Source organism: Temnothorax curvispinosus, unplaced genomic scaffold, assembly GCF_003070985.1.
Source record: "Temnothorax curvispinosus isolate PA1 unplaced genomic scaffold, ASM307098v1 QBEX01004246.1, whole genome shotgun sequence".
Classification (NCBI taxonomy): Eukaryota; Metazoa; Arthropoda; class Insecta; order Hymenoptera; family Formicidae; genus Temnothorax; species Temnothorax curvispinosus.
The window spans coordinates 331,603-347,884 of NW_020214026.1; the positions used below are offsets into that span (position 1 = coordinate 331,603).

General features: G+C 38.0%; 3 protein-coding genes and 1 long non-coding RNA gene across 5 annotated transcripts in view; 3 read left to right on the top strand and 1 right to left on the bottom strand.

Moving 5' to 3' along the window:
* Nucleotides 1-5,204, bottom strand: part of LOC112453322 (arrestin domain-containing protein 17-like) — a 6,842-nt gene extending 1,638 nt beyond the window's left edge. Inside the window, exons 1-8 of one of the 2 annotated variants that reach the window (XM_025014024.1) lie at nt 3,836-3,920; nt 3,139-3,372; nt 2,665-2,814; nt 1,937-2,148; nt 1,361-1,543; nt 996-1,207; nt 647-846; nt 309-476 (exon numbers count right to left, since the gene is read on the bottom strand). In XM_025014024.1, coding sequence (XP_024869792.1) covers nt 343-476; nt 647-846; nt 996-1,207; nt 1,361-1,543; nt 1,937-2,148; nt 2,665-2,814; nt 3,139-3,151 — 1,104 coding nt within the window. In that variant the 5' untranslated portion in view covers nt 3,152-3,372; nt 3,836-3,920 and the 3' untranslated portion in view covers nt 309-342. Of the gene's footprint in view, nt 1-308; nt 477-646; nt 847-995; nt 1,208-1,360; nt 1,544-1,936; nt 2,149-2,664; nt 2,815-3,138; nt 3,373-3,835 lie in introns of both variants that reach the window. The other variant, XM_025014023.1, reaches the window with a different exon arrangement.
* On the top strand, nt 5,015-7,703 carry LOC112453333. The gene is made up of 4 exons (XM_025014042.1): nt 5,015-5,101; nt 5,219-5,341; nt 5,446-5,593; nt 7,447-7,703. The coding sequence occupies exons 2-4, from the start codon at nt 5,219-5,221 to the stop codon at nt 7,701-7,703; spliced, it is 528 nt and encodes a 175-aa protein (XP_024869810.1). The 5' UTR covers nt 5,015-5,101.
* LOC112453321 (synaptotagmin-4) lies at nt 7,600-12,544 on the top strand. Its single transcript, XM_025014022.1, has 7 exons — nt 7,600-7,699; nt 7,807-7,887; nt 9,030-9,344; nt 9,468-9,838; nt 9,958-10,116; nt 10,549-10,866; nt 11,516-12,544. The coding sequence occupies exons 2-7, from the start codon at nt 7,836-7,838 to the stop codon at nt 11,633-11,635; spliced, it is 1,335 nt and encodes a 444-aa protein (XP_024869790.1). The 5' UTR covers nt 7,600-7,699; nt 7,807-7,835; the 3' UTR covers nt 11,636-12,544.
* A 279-nt stretch (nt 12,545-12,823) lies between these two features.
* On the top strand, nt 12,824-15,458 carry LOC112453323. Its single transcript, XR_003040594.1, has 2 exons — nt 12,824-14,387; nt 15,319-15,458. It is a non-coding gene; the product is annotated as an uncharacterized LOC112453323 (long non-coding RNA).
* The last annotated feature ends 824 nt before the right edge of the window (nt 15,459-16,282 follow it).

Genomic DNA, 16,282 nt, shown 5'->3' on the forward strand with positions numbered 1-16,282 from the left:
AAAAAAATGAAAATCTGCATAAAATCTATACCGTTTTATGGATTTTAATAAAATTTGAGGAGGACATACTTTCTATGATACTCTATTTGTGTGCCAAATTTCAACCCGGTATCTAAAAAATTGTAGAAGTAGATGCGTGTACAAAAAATCCGTACACACACACACACACACACATACATACATACTTCCGGACATTTTTTACTAATACGATTTTTCGACATTTTAGAACATTCTAAACCTATTTCCATCAAAATCTCGAAAAAAAATTTTTTCACCATCACAAAGCTTCCTCTATGAGGAAGCAAAAATTTAATCTCAACAGTAATATTTCTCGTTTTCTCGTTACTGCGCAGGTGCAAAATTATATACTGGATATCTTGGTGCAAAATGTTTACCCAGACCGTAAACATATTCCGATTCTTCTTTCTCGCGAAAATTTTTGGCGGCATATGACGATTCCTCGAAGGACGGTGGAGCTGAAAAGAAAAAAATTGAAAACAATTATTTCTATACAAAACTATGATTTTGTTACATGATATAAAGATGTCGCAAGTATACTAAATATAAATTCTATTTTATCACAAATCTCAGTATTTCTATCTTTTGTATGAAGAACGAACGGCGCTAATGCGTGCGGAGAACTTACGTAAGTTTGGATATAACGTAGATTCTGGTAATGGAGGCACGGCAGTATTTGCCGAAGGTATAACGAAACCAACTTCCAGTGGCCTCCGTTCGGTATAATCACCGTCTAGTCCCGCTGGTGGAGCACTCGGGGCATGATGAACCGAGAGCGGAACCGTTCCCACAAGGATGGGTATTTTGGCGGACAGATTCCGATGATACCTACAATATTGCGAGCTAAGATTTATTTAAAGGAGATAAGAGAATAAAAAACTGATTAAAATGGGTAAACTATTTTATAGATTGTATAATTAATAATACGTGAAATAATCTAAATCATATGAAAAAAAATATATGAAAAAGACATTAACCATCCTTCAACGCATGCTTCCACCTTCAACTCATATTCAAGATCGATGTACTGGCACGTAGCGAACGAATTTGATGGCGGAAGAGGCGGAACGTTCAGATGTTGCTCGTAATCGGCGGTTCCACCGGCTTGGATCGGTCCTTTGCTGACCTCTGCTATCACACGTTCTTGTATTCTAGTCTCGGAAGGATCCGTAACACGGACAGTCACAACCTGGATGGACCTCACGATACGTTATTACTTATCGACGAAATTTTCAATATAAAAGCTGTTCAGCCTTACGATACCATCGAGAAATATTGCCCTTTGAATCATGTCAATGAACGAAAATTTAATCTTAAAGTAGAACTGTTATTGCATACTTACCTCACGCAGCATGAGTTTGATGACGGTCACAACAACGTTTGATAAATTCTCGACATTTATCTTTATTGGCATCGTTTGTCCGGGCACGTACCCTCGAGCCGGTAGTGAAAAATTTACGGTCAAAGGTGGCGTACCGCAACATAAGCAACAAAACGTTTTACTCATTTCTTGCTGCACGGGTTCCTGGAAATATACGTTTACAATCCACCATTATTTGTATTACTGAAATAAAAATACGTTTTAGAGCTTACGTCTCAACAGATACCACTGTACGAAATGGTACAATATAAAAAATAAAGTCTTACGTGTACGACGATTAAAATTATTTCCTCATAAATTTTTTACTTTTAGTCTATTTTTCTATAAATGATTAAAATGATAGATCATATATATTAAGTTTTGCAAACGTTATAGTATAATAATTTGACAATATCAAGATATCTGCTAAAGAAAGATTAAACATACTTTCAAATAATTTAAAAATTAATCCTATATTTAATTTAATATTTTAATTTAAACGTAGATATTAAAATAAATTAAATGTAACGTTATTTAATCATGAAACTTAGTACATACAGCCGCTCTGGGTTCTTGATTCAAATCCAAAGGAACGACAACTGTGAAAAGACTCTTAGCTTCATGATCGAACTTCCAAGGCCGATCCAGCGTGGCTTTGACGATATAACGAATGTATCCAAACTCCGATTCGAAACTACTCGGCAAGTTCATCGGCAAGGAACAAGTAAATGGAAATTTGTGTTCTCCTGATTGTATTTCAATTTCTCCACCTAACAAAAGAACATAAATAAAAGATAATAAAATAAAAATATACATATAAGGGGAAAAATCATAATGCACACGTATGATAAAGTTGAATAAAAAATGCCTGACTTAGATTTAAATTCTTGCTGACAGAGTTTTTAAATAAACGTGATTCATTTCGTGCTCAACGTTCTCCCACTGACGTCATTTTTCGTAAGGCATGTAGTTGATTATAAATATGTTGGAGACATTTAAATGTAAAATCTTTCAAGTAAAGAAAACTAAACTTGCTAAATTTAAAAATAACACTTTTTCTATTTAAATAAGTCATATTTTAATAACGTCTTTCGTAATCTCTATATATATGTCCACATCTACAAAAAATGTTCACTCCACGTATAAAACATTACGTATTTTATTATTTATCTTCTTGTTAATAAAATCAATTTTCAAGCGTGTCGCTTAACAAATTTCATTCTTGAACATTTCATGTATTGTTTTATTTGAGTTTCATTAAAATCTAGTAAACATTGTAGCCTTACCCGAAGCTGATCCAACCAAGTAATATTTTGTTTCAAAATATTCTTCATGTGCTGTGGCAACCTCATCATGATAATCTCCCTTGCGCTCAATATCTTCTTTTTTAACTACACACCAAGTATTCGCTTCACCTTTTATTTTCACGCTTATACCTGCGTAAAAAAATTTACAAACGTTATAAGTACACTCGAAAAAAAGCATAGTTAAGTATTAGCTAATACTTATTTTCATTATTAAATAATTTATCACGTTTGTCTTTTCAAATGATTTATTTTTAATCAATTTTTATCATTTCTATTAATCCATTTATTTTTTATTCTCTATTTTGCATTAAAATATGTAGAATTTTATATTAAATTATTTCATTACGTTGCTCGACTTGTTAAATTATATTCGATTTATAAGATTTATGTTCATTAATATAAATAAAACAAAATATAAAAATTCTCTTTGTTAAAATCATTCAATGCTATTACGTGTATTTGACATAGCCTAGTGTAGTGGTACAAAACTCGAAGAAGACAAAGCGTAGCGGAGTAACAGTAGAAAGGGGAGATACAGATGAGGAGTATGTGTGGGCAGTATGTTCTATAATTAACTTTCACACATTGTATATGTGTGTGTATATGCAAAAATAGAAAGAGATCGCTTGTGGACGGGCAGTGGACATAGACGTGCATTTTGTTCGTATATAGCGAACTGAAACATACCTGTAACAAAAGAGATTGGAAGTTAATTTAAGTAAAATATATTTTTTACTTAACGACATCATAATATACAGCGTAGAGTGTAGCGTGTTAACAAAGTTAAAAATAAAATAAATCGTAAGTCATTCATGTACCGATTCAAGCACGTACAGCTTTGTTAACGTAAGTAATGACCGTAATGCTCGTGATAGATTTCCACGTAACTTGGTTGGTATCTAAAACTGATTCCACAAGTACGCAACGTAATTTAACTTGAAGGCATCTTAAAACAATATCACAAAGATATAATAAATCGAGACATAAGATAACGCGGACGATATCTTTTGACATTTTTATAATTTTAAAACTTTAAGATGCTTTTTAAATATTCTTAATGTTGTAAACATATAATGTTCCCTAAGAAGTAATACATCTCGGACTATATTACGATGTACGACTGCGTGTCCTTAACCATAACCAGACTTACCGCGAATCTTCTTCGTGCTGTCCAGAACAACGATGACGTTACCTCTCACCGTTTGTCCAGGATAATACGTGCTCCATTGATTGTCGAACTCTATTCGTAAGTCCTTGAGGCCCATGTCGATCGTTTTTCGTTTTAGCTCTTCTGATCTTTACGACAGTACTCCTCCACGTATTTTATTTACGTTTATTATTCACCAGCAGCCGACGTTTAACGCCGCGCAGCTTTTGCCGGACAAGGACACGTGTCTCCTTGCTCCAACTTCTTCTTGATGATAGTTACAGCCGTCGCGATCCCAAACTACTTGGGATCGTAACGTCAATCTCGATGTGGCTAAAGGATACCCGCCGACCTGCCTGGACCTGCCGACGTGGTGCCGATGACGTGCTGTTGATACATACTATAAAATCCCTCTATTGATCTATTCTCGACGTTCTTATCGATTTTCAGTCTCACACTACACCGCTACATTCCAATATCAATGACACCGTGGCACATGCGTAGATGCGTATGGAACGGATACGGAAAGACGGATGTTGCGCACTTGGTGTTCTTCATGTGTTTTCTCACTCTTACGCGTATACGTAACGGCATGGCACGAGGCGTCAGGATGACCGCCGACCGGACTGACCGGTGACGGCGGTGACGTCATCAATGACATCGCGTAGTGACGTAGCTGCGTGCTGTTGCTGGTTAGTGGTTACTGCTGTTAGAGCTGTTACCAGACAGAAGTCATCAAAAGTCACTGCCTCACTGTCACTGGTCAAGTGGTCACAGAAGCCTGACTGAGATCTGAGCAGAGCTGAAAGCGGCCACAACCCACAGCCACACGTTAACTTTATTTTAAAGTGTCTCTATAAATACGCCCGCATAAAACGTGGACGTAAACTACTTACTACGTAGCACATAGCACTACGTAGTCAATGTCCACGATTTTTTAAATTCTCTTCCGTCGTATATCCAAGAGCGCGAAAGAGGAACTGGAATACGCACGTTCTATTTGTCCTCACTGTCCTTAGGTCTGCTCTTTCCGTCTTTCCAGCTGAACGATGCACTTCCTGCATCGTTCATTTTTCCCTTTTTTTTTCTCTCCAACGTAGCCGACATTCGACATTCGACAATCACGACGCGTGTGACTGATCGTGACAGAGCGAGAGCGGTAGACCGGTAGACACGAAACGATCCAGTTGTCAGTCACCAGTAGCCAGTGGCGATTTTATTGCCGAAGAAACACTGGGACGTCTTCAGTTTAATGTAAAAACGGCGTACGTACGTACACGACTCTTTGATTCTTCCATTTGTACTATGTACGTTACGTTAGTTACGTAATCGTACAGCATACGGTACATTACATCGAGCACATCCAATAATCCATTTCGGGTGTAGATGAGCGCGCCTGGCGCCATGTCTAGGCCTCCCGCACGAACCCTTTTCGGGAGGCCGCGAGCCACGAACCGTGACCAACAGTGGGCAATGGGCATAAGATCGTACGCGTTAGATTTATTAAAAGTATGTACATTATTACACGAAAACGTGATCTTTCAAAATGTTTAGGTTATTCTTAAAAATAAATTTAATAAAGGACCATATAATATTCATTTTTTCTCAAACAGGATACTTTACCGCGTGTGAGAACGTCGACGCTCATGCGCAATATACCCGGTACCCGGCTCCCCTCTTGGCCCCTCTGGGGGGGGGGGGGATCACTGGATTCTACTCTTCACTGGGTCAATAGGGTCATTTTCGCACTAAAATGCACAGGTATCCTTACAGAGCGCTCGAGCTCGAGATGGTAGCGTAATTTTTCACTTCGATAGCTTGGATATTTACGTCTAGTATTGATACTTGACGTTTTAAACATTAAAACAAAATGTCAGGGTAGTTGTCACTTGGCGCATACAGTCATGATCCTTCTTAATAATGTTACACAAGCATAACTCAACGTTTTACTTTTTTTTAAATTTAATTTTTCTTGAATTTATTTTATTCCATTTAAGTTGACTAAAATTTAATTTAATTTGTTTATATGAGTCATCTCTTTTCCAGCTATGTCGTGTCGTACGGTACGTCACCCTGTGTAATGTGTTAACTGCCAACAAACAACAAATGCTATTACACGCCGCTTGCACGCCGAAAAGGATAAATTATAAAATCGCGTGCGCGTGCAGTCTTTATTTGTTTCATGCGCATTTTTATTTATCTGTCTACTTTATCTAATAAATCTAAAAAAACACATTTATTATACATATGTAATACTTAATTTTACTCGCATCGAGATATATATCGTTGTAATTTGCGCGAGATTAGCGATCTGTTGAGAGAGAGAGAGACCCTTGTTCCTTTCACGTATCTATGTCGGAAACTGCGCAATTTATTGGCAAATCAATAAATCGACTACAATTTTATTGTGGATTCCGAACTCGTCAACTCGCGTGCTCAAGGTTTCGCATTTGTCATAACAAGCACGTATTGTATCGTAAATTCGCGAAATATTCGAAATGTTCGTAGAAATAACGAGTCCATTGTATCTCGTTGAAATTTTGCGTAACTATGCGTTCTATGCATACCATGCAGCAGACGTACATACGTTTTTAAAGTGGACCTAAAATGTGAACGAAGTAAAATTCCGCAGTAAAAATGCGACGTCCCGTTCATCCCAATCATTTCAACCATTTCAACTATATCTCAACCACCTCAACCATAAGCGTCGTGGACTGGCCATTCGATCGGTCGTAAATTTCAATACGTTCATACGCCGCGCCAGTTGCACGTTTCAAGTTAAGTCGCATCAACGTACAATAATCTATATTTATTCCATAACGTCGTATGATACGTATCTCGTGTTTAGCTAGAAATTAACGTCGAACTCTCGAAGAGATAAAAAAAGTCTAAGCAACTGTTTTATTCATCTATTATATTTTTACTGAAACATAGGCAATATAGGCAAATACCTTATTCTCTATCTCTTCTGCTTTACGTTCTGCTTCAGCGTTCGTTGATCGATAATTCAAAACAATGCTTTAGCATGTGGCAAGTAAACGCGCTAGTTTATAGTCTTCAGTATACTCATCTAACGTTTCTGCGGTTTTTGTCCAAGATACACATAGACCCTTTACCAGACTTTACCCATATCAATTTACATTACCAGTGCACGTTGAAACTACGAGCTAATATAATATATTGCCTTACACGTTATGATTTATATCGTATGAAGAGAAACATAAGATGTCACCTAAACCTACCTGTCGTTTGCATTTAACTTTAACCGTAAAAAAGAACAACGGAGGAACTCTCAACACGTAGCACGTCAATATATCTTACGTGCTTAGCTATGGAGATATTAAAGCTGACTGAAGAACTAAATATCTAATACTGAATTAAATATCGAGCAAATATATTTTTAAAAGAGAAAATATGTCTTCGAAACATTTAGATTTTTTAGATATTCAGAACATTCTAGACTTAAAAATTGTCTGCAGATTTTGCATAATATTGATGATGACTCGAGATTCTCGTCATACACATCATTATACATATATTTAAAATGATTCGATATGTCAGGAGGGTCAGAAGACTCTGTCACAGTCAAATAATTTAGAAATTGTTTTCTATAGATCAATCGAATTTGACGTCGTGCGTCAGACGCGCGGATCTGACGGGTCATCCGCGAATCACCCCCGGAACGAAGATGGGGACTGGGGAGACGGGGGAGTCGGGGGCCACCCTATGCTATCACACTTTTCCGGTGACGGCGGTGACGCTGTCGGTAGTGCCGGTGGCGTATCGTCCTCAGGTTCTCTCCGCGCAAGCTCCGTTCCTCAGGAGGGCTATTGATCCACGCCGACGCGACGATCGGACGGTAGCACGGTAGGTAGAGTGCCACGGACGTCGGGCCGTACGCCGCCCGTAAATAATCGTTCGGTGTGCCGTGGCGAACGGATTTAAGACGCGGATAAAGGCATAATCCTTTTCAGCATTCAGGGGTAGAGCAGCGTGCCCGAAGATGGTCGGCGGAGTGACCGAAGGTGGACCTCTCATTCGACCTGTCGAGCCCGGTGAGTGCCGACGACGGCGACGTTCCCACCTGACCTCCTTCCGGAACCACCCGTCTGCCGCCGCCGCCGCCGCCGCCGCCGTCGCCGTGGCCGTGGCGTTGCCGATATGATACCTTTCATCATCGCGGAATCATTACTGCAAGCGCGACCGCGTCATCATCCACCGCGCACCGCGTTCGCGATAACGGACGAAATCTTCCCAATGGTGTCTGGAATAGAGTGGGCTGACAGCTGTTAGCTCTTGCCATGTCATTTCGCTTGCAACTGCGTTAGATCGTCACGTCCCTTGGGGAAACTGTTTCCCAACGCGTAAAATTCAATTTCACGTGTTGCGTCTCGCTTATATCTTTTCGCAGACGTGATCATCGTTGGAATATGGCTTTGATGCACACGTCCGCCGTGAAGAGCGCTGGAAAATTTAGAGGCGTTACGCGTCAATATAGCCCAGGTCCCAACTAGTCCGACCACGGGACACGGGACCACGATTTAAATCCATAGGATATCGGAATAATAAAGGCGCATAAAGAAAGCGCTGTCACGCAACATGTTTAGGGGGCTTAACTCTGCAACACGTGATCATTTTACTTTACTTTTCGCATGTTTACATTTGGCATCATCGAGAAGATACGTAAGGTATAGAGAGAAGTCCTACGTGCTCTCTAAGCACATCGTCGTATCCCTCGTTGTCTCACCCGTGTCGCGTTACACGCTGCCGCGCTGCTCGCAATAATATAAAATAGACGCGCACGTATAACAAAATCGAAATCGAAAGGTACACATGCGTACGACCAGTGATCCCAGAGTCGCTTGTTCCGCGCACGCGCGGCGACGTTGGTTTCGATACAATACTCGGAGACAAGAAAATAGTTATTTGTGTAACAAGTGAGGTAAGATGAAAATTCCCGGGTGCGGTTACCGCACTCGCCTTCGGCTCGTGCGTAAACTCCGCACCCGGGAATTTTCATCTTTACACACGGCTTACACTCCCTATTTTATGTTGCAAGTGCCTGGAAAGTGGTCTATCACGCACGCGTAGCGTGCGTAATGGGGCACTTTCCATGCACGTGTTGCATAAAAGACATTATATGATCCGTCGTTAAATTTTACAATTCGATCGGTTTAATCACTGCGTACGATTTTAGTCTCGACGGCGACGTTGGTGACACTATGCATCGGTGCCGCTTTCCTGTTATGCGCCGTCGCGATGACCTGGTGGCTTTGCCGACGGCGTCGCGAGCACACCAAGTTAAGCTCCGACAAGTCCCTGGCGTTTAGACCGCCACATCGGAAGCCGACGGCGGTTAAAAGTCCCGGCAGCACGAGCCACTATTTAAAGAAGAGCCCATCGCCGACGGGGCCAGCTAAGAGCCCGCCTGGTTCCGGTGGACAAACTCCCAGCCCGACGGGGTCACAGTCCTCAAACCCGGCGTCTCAGCCCAGAACACCGCAAAGCGCAGGTAATATAACGTACGCCATAAAATGTGATACGTCGTAATAAAAGTCACCCCGCCGTCTCTTCATGAGACACACGTATCTCTGATTACACGTTACATTTATTATTGTATTAATATACTCTGCAGGTACGCCGGTACAGACGCCGGTCGAGGTCGCTGTGAATATAGAGAACGAGCGCGACAAGGCCGAGCTAGAGAACAATGAGAAGGTCGAGCGTGACAAGAGCCAAACAGCTGAAAACGACAAGGATAATCTGGGCCAGCTAGTGTTTAAACTGCGGTATCGAAGCGAGCAGAATGCGCTCGCGGTCACCGTGGTGAAATGCAAAGGGCTGCCAGCCAGAGGTCAGCAGAACGCCACTAGTGATCCTTATGTGAAGCTGCAGTTGTTACCTGACAAACAGCATCATGTGAAAACCAGAGTCCTCAGAAATACCAGGGACCCAGTGTACGATGAAGATTTCACGTTCTTTGGCATATCGCAGAGCCAGCTTCAGGTAAATGACCTGTACCCGTATCTACGTATTCAAATTCGTTCTCCAACGTCTCAATTAAACGTATTGTAAAGAATCTTTTTTTAAGAGAAGAATGACCTAGTTGAAACGTATAATTCCAGAAAATCAGCTTACACTTCATCGTGCTGAGTTTTGACAGATACTCGCGTGACGATATCATTGGAGAATTGACATGTGCATTGTCATCAGTGCCCGGTTTAGAGGACGCGGATAATCAGGAAATATCTCTCTGTCGAAAAATATACCCCAGGAGCTTAAAGGTAAATATCTTGTATGTGTTCTGAAGATAAAAATTCATTTATACGTATCTAAAGAATACATAATAAAAATATATTATTATTACATTTTTTATTAAGAATATAACTTCTCATATAATACGTCTTAATATAAAATAATTATAATTTTTACCATTAAATATTCGCTATTTTTAGTTTTTTAATTATTTAAATAATAGGTTGGCCAATAAGTCCGTGCGGTTTTTTACTTATAAATGTTACTTATAAATAACCGCACGGACTTATTGGCCAACCCAATAAATTTGATATTTTTGTCGATGAAAAATCGACTATAAGATTTTTAGTGAAAAGGATATCCAAGAAAGAGAGAGATACAGCATTATCTATAAATAAATATTATTTTAAAAAATCTAGAAATATGAATAATATTTCTTTTGCTCTCTTATTTCTTTTTAGATACAGTCACAAGGGAGAGGAGAATTGCTGGTCTCTCTTTGTTGGCAACCTGTTACCAGCCGGCTGACGGTGGTAGTATTAAAAGCACGAAACCTACCCAAGATGGATGTGACTGGGCTCGCTGACCCGTATGTGAAAATCTATCTTCTGTACAACCAACAACGTATCGCTAAAAAGAAAACGCACGTAAAGAAACGTACGCTCAGTCCGGTATTTAATGAGTCCTTCGTCTTCGACATACCTAACGGTGCAGATGGACTCAACAATGTCAGCCTTGAGTTCATGTTACTGGACTGGGATAGAGTCACGAAAAACGAGGTAACTTTTTTATATATATATATATATATATATATATATATATATATATACTTTAATCATCTAAAACGCAATATTTTATTTACTCCATTATTGTTTGGAATTTGGATCAATGTACGTTTTACGCAAATCAACTTCTCTATCAAGTAATGTTTATAGACTATCCCAAAATTGGAAAATGTATATACCTTTCGCAGAAGATTCTTTTAGATTTAAATTATATTTTAAAGTTAAATTAATACTACAGATACCGTGTTAATAATTAGAAAATAATATCTTGATATTTTTTATAAGAAAAACTATTTCGGGGTTGGCCAACAAATCTGTAGTTAGAAAAATATCCGATAATGTTGGGAAACTCTAGCTACGTCTCTGTGTATGTGCGTTTATGTATGCACGCGTAGACGTGGCTGGAATGCTCAAGATGCACATACATGTGTACATGTGTACATATAACTAAAGTAAATATATACGTCTCATTTCTTTAAATTTACTGACGTGCAAAAATAAATCGAAAAATTTTGAAAGAATTTATGTAAGCTTATTTAACGTTGTTGTGTTTGAAATGAAATGTTTATCGAACAAAACTACTTTTATCAGCGATTAGCAATCGTGATAAATGAATCACGCATAACACAATGTAATAATTTAGGTAATCGGCCGGCTAGAGTTTGGTGGACCAAAATGTCAAGGTTCCGCTGTAAACCATTGGAAAGAGGTATGCAGCTCACCGCGACGACAAATCGCCGATTGGCATAAACTGCGGGAGTAACCGGTCTCTGGCCCTACGTATCAGCCCGAGTTCTCGATCTCCGCGTTCTCCGGATTCCCATATCCTTCTCCACTGTAAAACCGATTCGATCCTTGAAGCCCTACGAGGTAGGGCATCTCTTTTGTAAACCTAATAGTCGATGTGTATTAGGCTTGAAACGAACGGTTCCACCCGTGATCGCTGTCATCATAAAAGACTTGAATTTATAAACATTCGCAATGTCCTTATTTACGATTCACACAAGCGGTGGGGGAACTCGTGATATCTTTTTAATCTTAAGATAAGCGCAATTTTAATCATGTTGCTTTGCCCGGGCCTATCACATCAATTTTCTATAATTTATTTATGTGTAATGAAATTTTTGTCCTGGAAATGGAAAATTATTTGTTAATGGATGTGATTATATAGATTGTCGCGGAACATGGTGACACGCGATTACGGGACAGCTTACAGGATGCTTTACGAGATATAAACGTATATAGACTTTAAGATTCCCGACCAGTTGATGACGAATCAAAGGGGTGTCGGTGTGTGCAAAGCGACCTACCAATCACTGGATACTGCATATAGATAAAAATGAAGCAAATATTCTTATCTCCTAGAGTGAATTGGACGGAATGCACTGGTACACTGGTGCGTTGGAAGTAATCTCACACAAAGTGACATAAAAGCATTATATACGTGTAAAGTGTTATTGACTCATTGTCAATCAGACTCACTAAACAGTTCAACAAACAAAAATTCTTTTTTAAGCTAATTTGTTATTTCACATTCGATTGCTGCTTAGCACGTCCATGACTGTTATATCTGCTGAACGTAGCTTACGCACTTTGATGAATTTTACATACTACTAACCGAATTCATTAGTTGGTGCGAAGAGAAAAGGAGGGAGAAGAATAGAAAGTAAGAGAGAGAAAAAGAATTTGCTTTATTTTATTTATATGATTCGCCATATTTGCTCGATCGCAGGACGCGTATCGTACATCAAAGGCGTACATTTTTACGCAATGACATAACTCTCCGGAGAGAGTAATAACAAAAGTTTGTAAAACTAGAAAAAAATTAAGATAAATCTCTAAATCTTTAACTTTTATTAATCCATACAGATGCTGTGTAAAAGTCGCGACAGAGAGAGAGAGATGGAGGGAGGGAGGGAGGGAGGGAGAGAAAGAGAGAGAGAGAGAGAGAGAGAGAGAGAGAGAGAGAGAGAGAGAATGAAAAATACTTCCCTTTATATTAAAATCTTTTTTTTTTTCTTTGAATCGTTAATATCATGGGCTTTCAAACATCCGCGTCTAACAGTTATACTGTAAATTTCGCAATAAAATATTGAAATTACGATAAACCGACGAGTCTGTTTCGTTAATGCAAACTGCGAGCGAGCATGCGATATGCATCATTATTTCGAAGAGATTTGGCGAAGCTTGAAATGCTCGTATCTTCATCGAATCTGTCTAGCACTAAATACGGCTGATCATAGATTTCCTTTCACATCGTGTGTAATATACTGTCGCAGCAAGACCTACAGTAATATATTTCAAGTTCCGTGCGTCTTTCGTCTTTCTAGTCTCAATGAGGCAAAGATAAACGAGTGACTGTGCGTACTGTCGCAACAAGACTTAGAAAATTATAGAATCAAGTAAATCCGAACGTGCAATGTATCGGCGAATATACCGAAAGCAACCTTAAATCGTTTTATTCGCGATCGCCTTTCTATTCTCGCGATTAAGCGCTGATAAACGAACTATTATTGTTGCTTTTAAGAGTAGCTGGACTACGAATAGTCCCGATCCGCATCGCGAATGTATATATGTAACTGACGAGAAAACGCGAACTGGTGAATTTATTTGACTCTTGCGTAATCGATAAGGGAAATTTTTATGTATGTTGTATGTATCTGTTACGAAAGCAATAAGATTGATTTTTTTTACTGCAACAACATTACAATACCGAATATCAAAACCGTAGTCCACGTCGAATTTTATTTTAATTGGGATGTTGCAAACGCGAGACTGTGCACGTCGATGTATTTCTTATTCTTAACACTTCTCCTCTCTTCAAATGTTCTTATTTCACATATGAAAAATGAGAATATCGTTTTGACATGTACATACAATAGCATTTTTATTCTATATATACGTGCGTCGTTAATTGACGAATCAAGATATTAAAAAAATACGAGTGCTTAGTTGTAATTTCGTCATAAGATTGGCATACGTGGTATAATTAAAGTTTAGAACCGGACTCCACGTTTTTGATATTCGTTGTTGGCACGTGGCGCTTTAAAAGATCAATCTTATCGGTTTTACGACCTCTTGTACGTATCAAAAGTAGAACGGTTGGGATACACACTTTCTGCTCCTCTCAATTCACGTGCACATTAACATTAAAGTAACATTAAAGATGATTTTTCATTCTACCGTCAGCATGCTATATAGGTATTATTCTAATTCTTTTGCTAGTGCTAAGCCCGTGGATAAGACCGATTAACGTCCAACTTATAAACATAAAAAGATAGATTCAGTATTATATGTATTTGCGCAACATGCACACAGCCAATATTGATTGAATCTATCTTTTTATATCTATATTTGTAATCCAAAAATAGATGCTCGTAAATCGCAAGACAGCGTGATATTTGTTAGCGAACGTGAAAGTCAATAATCAGCAACGCATACGTAATGAATGCTTATTTTCTTATTACAATTCATCATTTCACAGTGCGAAATTTGCCCAATCTAAAGAACATTTTGTTTAACCCTAGAATCCATGATACATTTTTTTGACCTTCTAATCCATGACTGGGGGCAATATCGACCCCACGCTTTATTTGATCGTAAAACCGGTCCTACAGAAATAAAGGGCCTTTAAACCTACATGAATTTCTTCGTTTTTTAATAACGAAGAGAATGGTATACGGTAAATTTAATTTTACTCAAGTTTAGTTAGTGAAAAATCCATTTAAAGACTGAAAAACGCAGAAAATCAGCAAAAACCTCTTTTTTTAAACAAAAATTTGTATCTTTTTTTGTAATCAACCGATTTTAAAATTTCAAACGGGGTTTTAAAGAGGACACATTAGACTATTAGAAAAAAATTGTCATCGCTATGTTCTGTTCAAAAAGTATATTTATTTGGGACTATAAAGATGAAGAAATTCGCAAAGTTGAAATACGGAAAAAGTCGATGAAAAAACCATAAAAAATTGTATTTTAAGTATTATTTCATTTTTATTTGATACAAAATAGTAAAAAATATGAAAAAAATGAAACATTATATCGCCCAGCCATTTTCTGCGAAATGTCAATCTTCTTAGGCAACGGGATTTTTACCGACTAAATTGTGTGATATTTCGTCTTAAATAATATTTATGACTATTTATGCTCAGATTACGTAATAATACATGATATATATTGATTCTAGCGAAAAAAATAAAATTAGCTTACCGTGACGAAACTCAAACGGCAAGTCACGACTGGGGTCGATATCGACCCCACGCCCGCTTTACGACTGTGCTACTTCACTGCTAGCGAACAACTAACGCTGCGCCCGACATAACCCTACTTTTAGAAAGTTGAAATGAATTATGGTTCAGGTCCTGAGTCGATAATGTCACTCGCTAGCTCAGGAGCGTAGTTCAAAGTTCGCCTGGGGTCGAAATCGACCCCAGTCATGGATTCTAGGGTTAATTGAATGTAAATATAGACATAACACATGTTGTATGTAATTATTAATGTAATTGTTCCATTATTATTACATTATCGTTATTGTATAGTTCTGATTTTTGGCTTCTTTTTATAAATATAAGATATAAGAAAATCAATATATACTTTTTTCTCATGACACCTATATATGAATAGGCAGTCTCAACTCTGCACGTTATTTATTTCTTTTGTGATAATCTTCATGTTTACGCATGCAAAAATTTAAAGTAAAAGAGTGATAAACTTTCTCTTGAACATTTCTAAAACACAAATATCAAATTTAAAATAAAATTTTAATATGCGATAATGTGCTCTTTCCTATTAACGTCATGTTATCTCACAAGAATAATTGGTTTTAGTTGGGAATAATTCCGTTTAAAATAATAAAATTTGTTATATTGCAGAGAACGTGCGTTTTCTATTTTCAAGATTTTCCATGTAAATATGTACGTTTTAGATATTGAATTGTAAATTGCAAAACAATATAAAAACGGAGAGAGAGAGAGAGAGTGCGTGCGTGTGTATACAAAATCTTTCTATAATTAGACAGCATATTTTTATCCTGGAAGTTCGGACAAATTTCACACTGCACTCTAGCTATGTTCCATCATACTTCCTTTATCGTTGTGAGAAATAGAAGAAGTGAAAGAAGGCGAGTCTATGACAGAAACGTTTCCAGATATCGCGATCGAAAGTATACAATGACGAGAAAGTCGCAATATATCACATAATGAGACTCAAGAGATACACCGAATAAGTTTTATGTACATTTTAACATAACGAACACGACACAATGTTGTCCTACACATGATTCCACTAACAATAAGAAACAAATGGTATTACATGACAGAGAATTTTAGGATTTATTTAATTGCTATACAATTATAAATACAACGTACATATATATATATATATATATATATATATATATATATACACATAT

Bases quoted from the DNA above. Each gene is read 5' to 3' on its own strand.
- LOC112453333 (XM_025014042.1), top strand. From the start codon at position 5,219: ATGAGCGCGCCTGGCGCCATGTCTAGGCCTCCCGCACGAACCCTTTTC. The intron at 5,342-5,445 runs GTATGTACATTA...TTTCTCAAACAG, and splicing joins ACGCGTTAGATTTATTAAAA to GATACTTTACCGCGTGTGAG. The intron at 5,594-7,446 runs GTATCCTTACAG...TGTTTTCTATAG, and splicing joins TTTCGCACTAAAATGCACAG to ATCAATCGAATTTGACGTCG.
- LOC112453321 (XM_025014022.1), top strand. From the start codon at position 7,836: ATGGTCGGCGGAGTGACCGAAGGTGGACCTCTCATTCGACCTGTCGAG. The intron at 7,888-9,029 runs GTGAGTGCCGAC...GTACGATTTTAG, and splicing joins CATTCGACCTGTCGAGCCCG to TCTCGACGGCGACGTTGGTG. The intron at 10,867-11,515 runs GTAACTTTTTTA...GTAATAATTTAG, and splicing joins ATAGAGTCACGAAAAACGAG to GTAATCGGCCGGCTAGAGTT.